We start from the raw sequence: 14530 nt of genomic DNA, 5'->3' as shown, positions 1-14530 counted from the left end.
AGAGGAGGGTAGCAGCTGTTCCCACTCCTCCACTCTTGTCAAGTACGCCTCCATACACCTCCAACCTGCCCCGCTTGGTACCCCTCCTCTCCCACTGCAGATGTGTACAGAAACACTTGCGAACGTACCACTCGAGACTGAACACTTCTATATAGAATTGATGGCACAAAATGCAGCCACTCTTTTCGTAGAAACTCTGCGAGACAATTTTCTATTCCAACATGTTCAAGATCCGATTCACCACAGAGGGGAGCAAACACCTAAACTGCTGGACCTCATCATAACTAACGAGGAGGGCATGGTGGCCAAGCTGGAACACCTAGCCCCAGTTGGCACCAGTCACCACGTAACCTTGTCCTTCAGATTTAACTGTTAATTGGTTCATGACAAAACCAGGTCCAGGTCCAAATATTACAAAGGAAATTATGACGGGATGAGGGAGGAAATGAAGAGTATACACTGGCCTGACTTACTAAGGAATAAGAACGCAGATGCTCCGCTGAATATCATAGCCAGTAAAATAAGCCATTTGATCGATAAATAAATAGTACCCAAGACCAAACCCAGTGCCTCCAGGAATACAAGTAGACCGCTACACTTGAATCATGCGGCGGGTGGCAAAGTTAAGAAGAAAACGTAGGATTTTGAGACATGGGAAAAATGATGAGCAGGACAGAAGGATGTATGCCAGATCCAGGAACCAAGCAAAGTCAAAGTGTAGAAGGCTGAAAAAAAGTTCCCGAGACAGATTGCTAGTGAGGTCAAGTCAAACCCAAAGGCTTTTTATCACTACGCAAAGTTGAAATTAAAAATGCGAGAAAGCATATCAGACCTGAGACTTGAAGATGGTAGTTACGCAGATTCTGACCAGGATAAGGAGGTGGTGTTGAATTTTTTTTTTCATCGGTGTTCACAAGAGAGGATGCGAACAATCTTCCTGCATCTGAAGAAAGAAGGTTTGACACAGAGCTGACCCACATTATAAACTGTCAAAGCTAAAAATTCACAAGAGCCCTGGCCCAAATATGGTACACCCCACAGTGTTAAGATAACTGTGTAACGAAAGCTTCTCCGTTCCCTTAGATTCGCATCTAATTTTGGACATTAGCACAATACTGCTCAGCCAGAGATTAATACTTGATACAAGAGGCATCAAATATTACATCAGCAACTGCTTCTCGAGATCAAATATCACCAATGTCGCATTTTATGTACAGTATTATGGAAATTAAGCAAATTATAGAAAATGTCGAGGTTACAAGATTTTTTTTTTACATATAAAACTTTCACAGTTAACAAAATTTTCGGTTAGCGAACGACTGTGGAACCAATTATGTTCGTTAATCGAGGGACCACTGTACTGTACTCACCAGCAGATGCTGTCATCCTGAGCCTACAGCAGGCAAACACTGTCCACTTTGCTGAATGTGCGGTACAGTCTATATAACTACAGTGGTCCCTCGGTTAACGAACGGTTCAGTTCACAAAATTTCGGTTAAACAATTACCTTCCATAAGAATTTTCAATTCAGTTAATGAACAAAAATTCGATTAACGAAATCATTACGAAAATCACGTTTTGTTGTGAGCATCAGCTGATGGGCTATTCTGCCAATTCAGTAATCTGTTCTATGTTTACATTCATTTCAAATGGAGTAAATATCAATAAAGTTGTGCTCTTTAATATTTTTGCATGTTTTATATTAAAATTATTAGTCATTTTAACATTTATTTAACCTATTGATGATATATGCAGTACAGGGAACTAGTTACAAACATATGTTTACATTCATATCCAGTGGAGTAAATATCAAGAAAGTTATGCTCTTTAATATTTTTGCATTTTCTATATTAAAATTATTAGTCATTTTAACATTAATTTAACATATTGATAATATATGCAGTACAGGGAACTAGTTACAAACATCATGTTTTGTTGTGAGCAAAAGCTGATGGACTGGTCTGCCAATTCAGTACAGTAATCTGTTCTATGTTTACATTCGTTTCCAATGGAATATCAATAAAGTTGTGCTATTTAATATTTTTGCATATTTTATATTAAATTATTAGTCCTTTTCACATTTATTTAACATATTGATAATATATGCAGCACAGGGAACTAGTTTGTTGTGCACCCATCAGATGCGTGAGTCGTGAGTCGGTCACAAGACGTCAGTTGAGACTTTGAAAACAGTGGAGAGCATCTATTTTGTTGGTGTCTTGAATATTTTTGCATTTTTCTTTGAAATTATTGGTCATTCTGAACTTTAGTTAACATATTGATAATATATAGCACAGTGCAGTGTTGATTTAAAGAAAATAATCTTGAATTACACCTAGTGAATTTAAAATTTTATTGGTGAAATGACTGCATCAAGCATGGTTCCGTGAAAGGTGATTTCTCCTCCATCCCTACTTCCTTCTCTTCTCCCTTCTCCTCCACCCCCACTTCTAATTCCCATCATCATCATCATCATCAACCAGGAACCTTCTACATACACACCTCAAAGTAAGTGTACTTTACTGCATTTTTTTTTACTTTGTATGTACTTTTCGGTGAACTGGAGCCAATTACCCAATATCCCATTGAAACAATGAATTTGGTTAACAAAATTTTTGCTCAATGAACGACCTTCTGGAACGAATTTTGTTCATTAACCGGGGGACCACTGTATTCACTTTTTATGACTTAACATTTGCAATGGAGGTGGGGTTGGGGATTAGAGAGTTTCCTGTTACTGACCTGACCTGATGCAATGTCAGGTCACCCATTGTTGGAGTGGTGGGATTAGTGGGTCTCATGACCTGAAAATCTTTTGATTAAAGATGAAAGCTACGGTAATGAGCCAGTGTTTCCCTCTTCCTGTACCTATGGTACTTTCACACTTACTGAATGTACAGTACAGTATAAATAACTGTACAGTGTAACCACTTTTTATGTCAACACTGTTTTAAAACTATCTTGGTTGATTATGTCTTGGTACAGGGATGTACAGTACTGCACAACACAAATTGTATGCAAAAACAGCAGCGAGCAAGGGAAAAACTATAATGGCAGCAGAATATGAACTAAACGATCCAGGCAACTAGGCCACCCATGCGCCTGGCATGTGGGGACATGTTGGAGCATGATGACAATCTCTTGGAGCTCCGGAAATATCTGTTACCAGACCTAGAACAGAGAGATTCTCTCAGAATTTATCCAGAAAATGTGCCGATTTTTATTCTCGGAAACTTGTTCCCCTGCCTGGACCCAGGGTCTGGGGACCAGGGGTTACGGCTAACAGGGAGATTACAGATGTATTTTAGTTGCTCCTAATCTTCATCAGCTTTTCTTAAAGCAATAAATCTTAACATAAATATCACAATCTTCACAGCAAAGACGTTTTTTCTAGCGGCACAAATCTCTCATCAACTGCAGACTGCCACTTCGATATCCACTCCCAAAGTGATTCCTGTAAATGCAAGTTTTAAAATTAGGAATGTACTGTACATGTACAAGTACTGGCTTCAAGTACTCTTTTCAGTTTTTGCTTCATGAAAATTATTTGCAAAACTATGCAACTGTGTGTGTGTGTGTGTGTGTGTGGGGGTTGTATCCACAGGAGGATCTTTTCCAGGGGGTGCAAGAAAGCAAGACAAGACCTAACATCAGTACTGTATATTCAAAACAGCTATATACATCCATATAAAAGTATAATAAAATATAATCAGTTTTCACCAAATTATTAATCAGAAAAATTATCATAGGGTTGACCTTAAGCATTAAAAACTAATGGAAAGAATTCATCTGATATCATTAATCCTGAAAACCTGGGAAGTTGCTCAGAACATTAATAGCATAATTTCAATGGTTTACGTAAATACTGAAAGCAGTGCTTATCAGTTCGAAAGTGATCAATCACATCTTCAGTAAAAGCTTTCTGTCAATCTAACTTCTTCTGGTGATGCATGTGGAGCAAGAAAAAACTAGACAAATGTTCCGTTGACATTGCTGATTGAAGCCATGTCTCAGTGTACTATTGACTGCTCTACTTCTTATGTGGAGGCTGGAAGTGTCAAGGAGATCAGCAGGGCTTCTCAAATAACAGGAAAATAATTACACTGCTACAGAAGATCCACCAAGGACAAGGTTGCACCGGCAATTTTCTTCTGGGAATGTTGACAGTGTCCACAGTTCAAACCAAGACTGACTCCTAAAAAAATTATCAATGATGTAGATATCATTCAACTAACTTTTCAAACATTCTGCAACCACTGGATCTTTTCTCACATTTCCACCACAACTTTGTTTTGCTAGTGACATGCTTGGTAGACATGAACTCATTGTAGCAGGTGTCTGAAGCATGCTAATAATTCAATAATTTCCATGGTACAGTAGAATGCATCAATCAAATTTAATATATTTTTTTTTAATCTCCCCCAAAGGTACCAAGCTCAGAGCTTTTCACTATACAGTAAACCCTCACACTTTTGGACCCCTCAAATCAGGATTTCGGTTGGTCTGGACCGACATCTGGATGTGGCAAATTTCCATCCGGTCTCTCTCAGTCCATATGCTGTGTTTACTCCCCCATTGTGGGGTGTTATGGTTGTTTTCAACTCGTATTTTTGGGTCGATATACTAACTTAATCCATTCATTTTTACTCAGTTACATGCACACACCATCCTACATACATATTGTGAAAAAAGTAAAAGAAATAATTGTTCTTAGGGTAAACATGTAACAGGAGGAAAGTGCAAAGTGCAAGGGTTGGGGGAGCATTGCTAGGGAATCGGCATCCCAACTGATCTTCGTTACTATGGTGAAGCAGGGAGTGTATGCAAATGCTGACTGTGTTTGGCCTTTATTTACGGATTTGGCAATATACAGTATTTTTTGTTGGTATTATTTGTATTTATTTCTCACATTTCCTGGTACTATATACAATACTGTACTGTATATTATTTAAAAAAAACTGTGGCTACATTTGGAATATACACAAGAAAGTTTTTTCCTAAAACCTCCCTGCCGTAAAATACGGTACTGTATTTCTGGTTTTATTGTATTAACACCAAACTTCTAAATAAAAGATGTGTGTGTAAGTGACATCACATTGAGGGAGAGCGGGCTCCTCAGTTATCACGCGACTCACTTTCCACCTACCCACACACACCCCATGTTCTTTATTTTTCTTATTTTATAGTTTTATATTATATTTTCATTTCTAAGCCACATTAGAGTATTTTAATGAATTTTCTACAACTTTTATTGCATAAATGCTCCAGAAATGATTGTGAAACATGGAAGAGTGTGTGTGTCTACTGTGCTGTATGTGATGTCAAAGAATGCAGCTGGAGTGATGAGTCAGCCACTCCACACTCTCACTTTGCACACAAACATCCATGGTATTCATATGTCTTAGATTAGAGTTTCATATTATATTTAATAGTTTTATATTATATTATCCTTATTTCTGACCCATATTAGAGTATTGTAATGATTTTTCCACAACTTTTATAGCATTTCTGTTGACTTTTATTAGTTATGGAACATATCCTACTTTTCCCCATAAGATTAAGTAATGCGTGTTTGTCCCCCGATTCATCCGGATATTTACCACCATAATTCTCATTTAATTTAGGATCATTTCGTGCCAGGTTGATAAAATATTATCCTAAAAGAATCAACTTTCCTGAAAATAAGAATCCCGCACTGAACACCACGAGTCATTTGTTTACAAAGAGCAAACAGCTGATCCGCTTACCACAATGTTTGTCTTCAACATTCTAGAGATAGTAATTTCCTTTACAAATAAATAATAACGGGAAAATACTCTCACAAATAATCAGAAAAAAAATTATTACAAATCTGAGTCTACCCTCAAGACCGTGCTTTATTAATAAAGTAATAAAGCACTGACTTGAGGGTAGACTGTCACATTTTTAATAAACTTGTTTCTAATTGTTTGTGAGAGTTTTCCCATTATTATTTATCTGTATGTGTTTTGTGTGTGTGTCTCTACAATACAGGTAAAGGAAAATACTGTCTCTAGAACGAATGGCTCCTTGTCCCGGCTGCAAAAATTCCGGCAACTTTAAAACTACCCACAGACATTCTTGGATCCAGGGTGTCATCCGCGAATAATAGAGGACCGCAAAATAAAAATCCGCGAACTTGGGGGAACCCCATGTGTATATATATATATATATATATATATATATATATATATATATATATATATATATATATATATATATATATATATATATATATATATATATATATATATATATATATATATATATATATACAGTAGTACCCCGCTTAAAGCAGTCAACTGAACCCACAGGGTACCGTGTTAAGTGAAAACCGCGTTAAGTGAACAACAGAACATATGGGATTAATTCCAATAGAGACTGGCCCGACCCCCAAACTCTACTTTTTCGGACACAATACCTATGTTCTAGTAAAAATAACACAATTAATACTTAAAAGAAATAGAGAAATACAGTCGCAAAGTTAATGTCTATTCAAATAATGGACTCAACTCCCTCCCTCTCTTCTCACACTACACTGCTGGCTCTTCCCTCTCTGAGAAATTTTGGGGGAAAACCACTGGATTTTAATAAATAATACCTCAAACTAAAGTTAGGATAATATAATTGACATTGCTGGATTCCTTGTAAGACCAGGAATATTTTGAATATAAATGTCATATATTTTGCACAAAAGATAACATATTTACTCAGAGTAAACATTATATCTAAAATTTGTATGTCTAATGCAAAATCTATGATGTTTATATTCAAAATGATCATCATATTGTAAGAATTCCAGCAATGTAAATTATATTCTGGCCGGGTAATTTGTATGAATTTTATGAGCTAAATAAAAAAAAATAATTATACTTCACGGCGTATATGGGTAGATGAACCGCGTTAAGTGAAAGTTCGGTTCTGGCGAGGCACTACGTATATGCGAATCGCGGTAAGTGAAACCTACTTACCGAGTTAAGCGGGGTAATACTGTATATATATATATATATTACAATAACTATTTAATTTTTTTTTTATGTATTACCTATATACAGTACACTACTGTACTGTATATACTAAGCAGAATCCCTTTATTGCCTTTTATTTTAGTTAATTTACCTTTAACTTTCCCATACTTTAACATTGGTGTTGTCCTTATCCCCAATTCTCCCATAATGTTTAAGTATCATCATCTGAGGTTTTGACATTCATGGAACTTTCCAGGAGCAGAACCCTAGAGAAAGTCCACCTGCATAAAGCACAAAATTACTTACCAGTGATTCAGATTATGGAAGAGTTTATAAAGTTTGTGCCTATTATTCCAGCCCGGAGCTTTGGGAATGATGCTATGGTACTCATCCCAAAATCTTCGACTAAAGCCTCCAAACATTGCTGAGATGGCCAAGTCATATTCATGGTGACCATAGAATGATGCTGGGTCAAAGATCACTGAAAAAAAAAAGTAGTTATTGATCACCAAAAAGAAATTCATGAGGGGTTTTTAATTGAAAATTAATTACAATACTCACCAAAACCAGCCTATCTCTCTCTCTACTATCTTCACTCCTCTCCTATTTTTATATGGGCTGAATCAAGATGCAGTTTACTCTCAATTTAACGGAATCCGATATAATGGACTCTCGATATAGCAGAAGGAATTTGTTCCGCTATTCTTCACCCGATTTAGTGAACTAGTTCGCTTAATCGAGATTAATTCCGTTAATATGCTCACACCTACAGAAACACCTCAGACACATGATATGTACATAGAAACAATATTAATGGCTTACCTTAAACTAGGGGGTTTGGTGTGTGTTTTAATTTTTTCTATAAATTTCAAACTTTTCCCAATTGATGGCTGCACTCTTTTGACTTTCTTCCCCACACCACTTCCTTTCTGAGAGATTTTTGGCATGATGTCTAAGCATAGTAGTTAGTTGACCAAGATGTTGACTGAGAGGTAGTAGTGAACAACACACACGGTGGCAGCAGGACACAGACTAAGCGGATGTAAACAAACCTCACTCGCCAAGCGGCGCATTTGGTGCAGAATTTAATGGAATCGTGCTTGATTTAGCAAAATAGTTAGCTAAATTGAGCGAAAATAACGGAAATTTGATTTAGTAGAAATTTTGATTTAACGGAAAGGGGTGGCTCGAATTAGTTTGTTAAATCAAGAAATTACTGTACATAAAAGCCTCAAAAATGGGGATATGATTTGCGAAAGTGGTGCAAGATAAATCTACAGTGATAGGCGAGAAATAAGAGATATAGAAATACTGTATCCATACATACCTGGTTATGTCCTCGACTTAGCCTTCACACTTGACTCACTACACTTCAAAATAACTTACCATTGTTTATATTACAACACAAAAAATAGTAGAAAAGCATGCAGAGTGATATAATATGGCAAAACAAAAATTTGCTTATTTATGTGATTTGGCACGAGTGATTTGTTTGAAATTAAAGCCCATAGTGTTGTATAATAATTTAGAACAACTTTTAAATACAGGTACTGTCTATGATATTTATAGTACAATACTGTACACTCACGCGCCATATATATATATATATATATATATATATATATATATATATATATATATATATATATATATATATATATATATATATATATATATATATATATATATATATATATATATATATATATATATATATATATATATATATATATATATATATATATATATATATATATATATATATATATATATATATATATATATATATATATATATATATATATATATATATATATATATATATATATATATGATTTAAGGGTGATTTAGGGATTTTAGGAGTGTTTCTGACTTTACGCTTTTTGAGCTTTACGTGAGGTTCCAGGAACATAACCCTGGCATAAGTGCGAGTCTACTGTACACTACTGTACTCCCTAATAATAATAAATGAGTTCCGACCAGCGGAAGTTGTTTGGACACTCTTCCTAGTCCCCTTGGTCCCTGTTCACCTAGCAGCAAAGTAGGTACCTGCTGTAAATCGAAAGTTGCGAATTCGTATTCAGGGACAAGTTGTTGGAGCTTCCAATAACTTGCTTAGACATAAACCATCGACTCTTCAGGCTTCTACGCCCTTAACTCATGAGACATAAGGCAAGCATGAACTTAGCATGCTTCCCTGTTGGGCGCTGTAAACGCTTCTGCTTCACCTTACACAAGGATGTAGGGGGGGTTGCGCAATAAAAAAAAAAAAACTAAACGAGTTTGTTATAAACAGTTTCAAAGTTAAATGATTGATTTATTCACACCAAACCTCTGTATAAATGATGTGGTTCTGAGTTAAACGATTAAGTGAGCAAAAGGTGAGCATGATTTGAACAAATTTCAAATTGTACATATAAAAAATATAAAAAAATTGCTATGATAAACAATAAAATTGATACATAGTACAATATATCATAAAATACAGTAGCACATATTTTATATACAAAAAATAACTCCTTCCACACTCAAACCATCCTCTATACGATGTGACAGAGTTCAGCTGATTCCAAGGCGTGTGCGTGTATGCCATGACATCACGTCAGGAAGAGGGAGAGCAGCTGGGTGCACCAGTCAAATAGTAATTTCTCCAAAAATGTACTAATAAGATGTTTCTTGACATGGGGCATAACCTACCCACCTATGCATTTATTATGCCCCAATTGTGAAATTGCCCAGTTCATGAACTGTGTAGCTAATTTGACCAATTCACAAACTGGTCAGTAAGATTACCCAGCTCATGAACTGGGGAATTTCACAAATGGGCTGTAACATATAGCTATGTGAGAATGGTGAAAATATTGTTGTCCTTGACATACCAATAATAATTATCGATTTGCTCAACTATCAACTCCATTACAGCAACATCAAAAAAGCCTAGAAATATTATAAGTCTACATTGTTTTCATCTTCTGCAAGAGGGAACCCATCAGAAATAACTATTATCATCATAAAAATCATGGATGTCAGAAAAAATTCGCTATCACCACCCATCTCGTGGGAGGTACTAGACCTACTCTCTATGACGGTCCAAAGCTTTCTGACACTTTGAGGGTCTATGTACTCACCCATGCATAGCCTACATACGCAAAAACTCAAGACGTAAACATTGGGAATGCGGGAAGGCAATAGGCCTTTAAAAATCAGGGTGGGAAAGGATGGCATATATATACTGTAGGTTGGCCTCAATGCCCTATGGTCATGTTTATCTATGTTGGCTGTATGTTATGGGTTAACATGCAATTTGCTGATGTATTATGAGTCACCCAATTCACTTCATCAATATTATAAATACAGTACTTCACAACATATCACCACATCAAAATAATCTCATACCCTGTACTGTACATACCAGGGCACTCAGCAGTTTCTGCAGCATTACCGCCCCACAGGTCACCATGGAGGAGAGATGGCTTGACTTCTATACCAGAAAAGTATTGCGGAATCTTCAACTGTAGATGTGACCAAAGTTCTCTAGCCTCACGATCTCCATACTGTCACAAGCAAGAATGAAAAGGGCAAAATTTTTTAATTTTTCTAGAAAAAAAGAAGAAAAATAAGGAACTAACAAAATTTAATAGAATAAGTGTTACTGAACATACAGGGTGTCTCATAAGACATGCACCATAAGAAAATTATACTTCTTATTTTTTCAGGTGAGGAAATCATAACAAATCAACATAGATGTCAGAGAAATTAACACAAGAAGAAAGAATCTGTTTAATACTCATGTATGGAGGGTCAGGTGTTGCACACTGATCAGTTGCAAAAGAATTTAGTCGATAACACTGGGATATGGATTTTGTTGATTAAATATTTTTTCGAAGTGATTGGTGTGCAGCACCTGGTTTTCCATATATGAACATTAAAATGACTCTTGCCTAAAGTGCCAATTTCTCTGCCATCTTCGTTAGTTTGTTATGATTCATTCAACTGAAAAAAGAATTAACATTAATTTACCTATGGTGCACGATCAATGAGATACACTGTATACAACATACACATGCTTTATAGGATATATGATACTAATTAAAAAAAAATCCTATTATTTACTCTGAAGTTTCATATAAAGTTAATTTGAACACTTGGTAAATAAGACAATCATATCTTTTGAGTACATAGTCTTAATCAACATCTTTACTGGACTTACTCTGGATAAAGTTATATAACATACAATATGGTATGAGCTTTGAATTGGTACATGACACTTTGGTCTGCCAAGTGCATGATAAGCTTTTACATTTCCGGCAGATTGATTCTACTTGCCTCTTTTTCTATCCATGACAACTGCAGCTGAAGCTTTTTTGTGTAGAATTCCTGAAAATAAAAACAAACAAAAATATACACAATATTATTCTATATTACACTCACATATATCAACCAGTTCCATGAATATACTGTAGTGTACTGTAGAAAAGAATACCCGGTACAGGCAGTCCCCTGGTTACGTATGAGTTACATTCCTATGGACGTTCTTAAGTCGAATCATATACCCAGTGTGCATATTGTATTTACAGAACAATGTTTAAAATCCCACTTTATCATAGAATGACAAAATACAGTCAATGAATGTAAAAAAAATAAGTCATCAGGTAAAGGTAGTACATAGAAGGCAGCTATCAAACAGGAAGGTACTACTTTTTGGGACCTCGTTCATATCGGCAGATGTTGATAAGTAGGACATACGTAACCTGGGGACCCCCTATATACAGCAGTATATCTTTACTTTGTTGAATGTATGAAAGTGAACTATGCTATAATTCTATAAATGCCTTTTATATCTCCTACCATATATGCTTGAAGAAAGATGGTACAGTACCTGTGAATATTCCCTAAACATTTTAGTTGCCACTTATCTTCATATAATGTTGTGCCACCATCTACTGTATCCATATTTGGAAAACTTACTTAAGATTTCTAAATGAACACAAAATGCCCTGATAATTTGCAGATGACACCCTGGATGTACCCAAGAATGTCTAAGGGGAGTTTTCACGTCCGGGACAGGGAGCCTTTCATTCTAGAGACAGTAATTTATTTTACCTGTATTGTATATGTGTGTGTGTGTGTGTGTGTGTACACACACAAAACACATACAAATAAATAATAATGGGAAAATCCTCTCATAAATAATCAGAAACAAAATAAAATTTAGAAAAAATATGAGTCTACCCTAAAGTCAACTCCGTGGTTTGTTATTATCATTATTATTTATTTGTATGTTTTGTGTGTGTCCACACACACACACACACACACACACTACAGGTAAAAGAAATAATTATCCTAAGGGAACACATAAGGGGAATATACTGTACATTTCTTTGTGCATAAGTAAAAATGTATCCCCCCCCCAACAGCAAATGTTATTTGTGGCCATTTTGAGAACCCAATCCCCGCAAATTTTAAGGGCAAGCTGTAATAATAATAATAACATATAAAGTACATTTAAGAATACTAATATAAAAAGTACATTACCACCCAGTCATCACACCAGCTGTTGTCCTGAGCTAGGTAACCACAGCAGGTGGACACTGGAAAACCATACTGGCTCACGTATGTGGGATTGTCCTCTTCTGATGTCTGGCCCACATAACTCTCATTAGCCTGGCACTTTTTCCCAACTTCAACATTGAGGAGGTGCAATCTAAAAGGAAAATCATCCTGTCAACAATGCAGGACAATGGAATCTTACATACAGTAGGGTCACAGAGAATGCGTATTCATAGTACGCGACCCTGCTTATATGCATCTAACCCCCTGAACCATCCTTATGCTTGGGTCTTACCCTAGTGTGAGGCAAACCATGGATAAGATACTGTTTTTAGTCCTTGTCTCCTTGAGCCAACCCACCCCGCATCTGCTAACTCACCATGTGAGCTTGTTTGAGAAAAAAACATACTGTATATAAATAAAATAATTTCAATACTCTAATGTGGCTTAGCAATGAAGAATGTAGTACATGTATAATATAAAACTTTAAATAAGAAAAATGAAGATCAAGTGTGTGTATGTGTGGGCAAGTGAACATTTGTGTGTGGAGGCAGTGAGCTGTAACAGCAGACAATTTTCTTATTTTTTTTTTTTACTCTTGTTACATGTAGACAATCTTTCATACAGAATGTGCAAAATAAAAATAAAAGAAATAATTATTAAAAGGCAAAAACATAAAGATGGATTTGGTACTGGTTGCAAAATCAGAGTTGGCAATTGTGCCTCGGGCTACTGCTCGCCTCCTCCCTCCCTACCGCACCCTCCTACACACTCACCCTCTTTAATGCAGTCGTCCCATCAATAGCACCTGCTAGTCTCTCTTTTCACTACACCAAGATGTCTAAGTAGGTATCTCTGGGCAAGCAAGACCAGCTGGTGGTGCTGAGTCCGGTGAAGCATCGGTTTCTCCAGAATTTGCTGGATTCAGCACATCACATATTGATACGTGAGGTGCTGCACAGCTGTTCTGGCAAGTTTAACTTACGATACGTAAATAAGTGTCTGAATTTTAATAGTCGAATATTGTCAGGCGAATTAATGCGTTGCCAAGCATAATTTTGTAAAAAAAAAAATTTTTTTGTTTTTCCATGTAAAAAATTAAACTTAGCTTAAAACCTGTAATTTTATTTTCTATTTACAGCAGTATGAGAATTTAGTCTCCCTTGCACAGCTGACAGCTACGGGTGCACCACCACCCCACTCTTAGTGATCCAGTGTTGCACTGCCTGTCTTGCTGTTGGTGTAGTGTATTAGTGGAAGGGAAGGAGATGTTTATTTAAGTACTAATGTAGAATTACTTTTTTGTTAATATCAGTGTTCCTGAATTTTTTTATGTATTATATGTATGATATTTAGTGTTAATTAAAGAAATTTTGGGACAGTTAATGCATTTTTTTTTCGCTTCTGGAACCAAACTAATTATTTATATTTAAATTACTGGAAATGAAACTATAATTTGCGATTTAATAATTCACGATGTCTTCTGGTACCTAACCTGCGAATTATTGCAACTCCCTGTACTAACACCTAGGATTACATGTGAACCAGTTTATCTTCATGTAAGTGCTAACACCAACAAATCAATCAATCACTCAGTTGCCTAAAACATGGTGTCTGCTGACATCCAGAACTGTATTCTGTCTAGTAAAGTTGCCAAAAACATGGTATCTGGTTTTACTGGAATTCTGAAGAACACTAAACCCTCACTAACTTGATATCATCAGGATCTGGATCACTGAAATCAGCCAGAAATACTGAATTACCACAACAACTCGAAATTGCCTCACAAAAGAAGAAAAAAATGGAAGGCAGTTAAAGTTTATTAATTTTGAAATAAACATAATGTTACAGTATAATGAAAATATCTCCATCCTCCTCATGTTTCCTTCTAGGGTATAGCCCAACTGTACAAGTGAAGTATTCCTTGGAATTCATAGGATCAAACCACCAATCTGATGACAAGGTATAAGTCACTAAATCCATTGTACTGTATC

At 35.9% G+C, this 14530-nt stretch overlaps 1 protein-coding gene across 6 annotated transcripts in view; it reads right to left on the bottom strand.

Annotated features, from left to right (window-relative positions):
• Nucleotides 1–2527: 2527 nt before the first annotated feature.
• The window catches only part of LOC121865441 (ketosamine-3-kinase-like), an 18698-nt gene continuing 6695 nt past the window's right edge, over nt 2528–14530 (bottom strand). For 4 of the 6 annotated variants that reach the window (XM_042364870.1, XM_042364869.1, XM_042364871.1 and 1 more), the window contains 6 exons: nt 12522–12690; nt 11313–11363; nt 10399–10540; nt 7293–7467; nt 4103–4195; nt 2528–3454 (listed from right to left, as the gene is read on the bottom strand). In XM_042364870.1, the coding sequence (XP_042220804.1) occupies nt 3391–3454; nt 4103–4195; nt 7293–7467; nt 10399–10540; nt 11313–11363; nt 12522–12690 (694 nt within the window). In that variant the 3' untranslated portion in view covers nt 2528–3390. The remainder of the gene's footprint in view (nt 3455–4102; nt 4196–7292; nt 7468–10398; nt 10541–11312; nt 11364–12521; nt 12691–14530) is intronic. The other 2 variants (XM_042364868.1, XM_042364873.1) reach the window with 2 other exon arrangements.

The sequence above is a fragment of the Homarus americanus genome, unplaced genomic scaffold (genome assembly GCF_018991925.1).
Source record: "Homarus americanus isolate GMGI-L3 unplaced genomic scaffold, GMGI_Hamer_2.0 scaffold25483, whole genome shotgun sequence".
In the NCBI taxonomy this organism is placed as follows: domain Eukaryota; kingdom Metazoa; phylum Arthropoda; class Malacostraca; order Decapoda; family Nephropidae; genus Homarus; species Homarus americanus.
The sequence above is the reverse complement of the archived record's forward strand: the minus strand, read 5'-3'. Positions and strand labels throughout refer to the sequence as shown.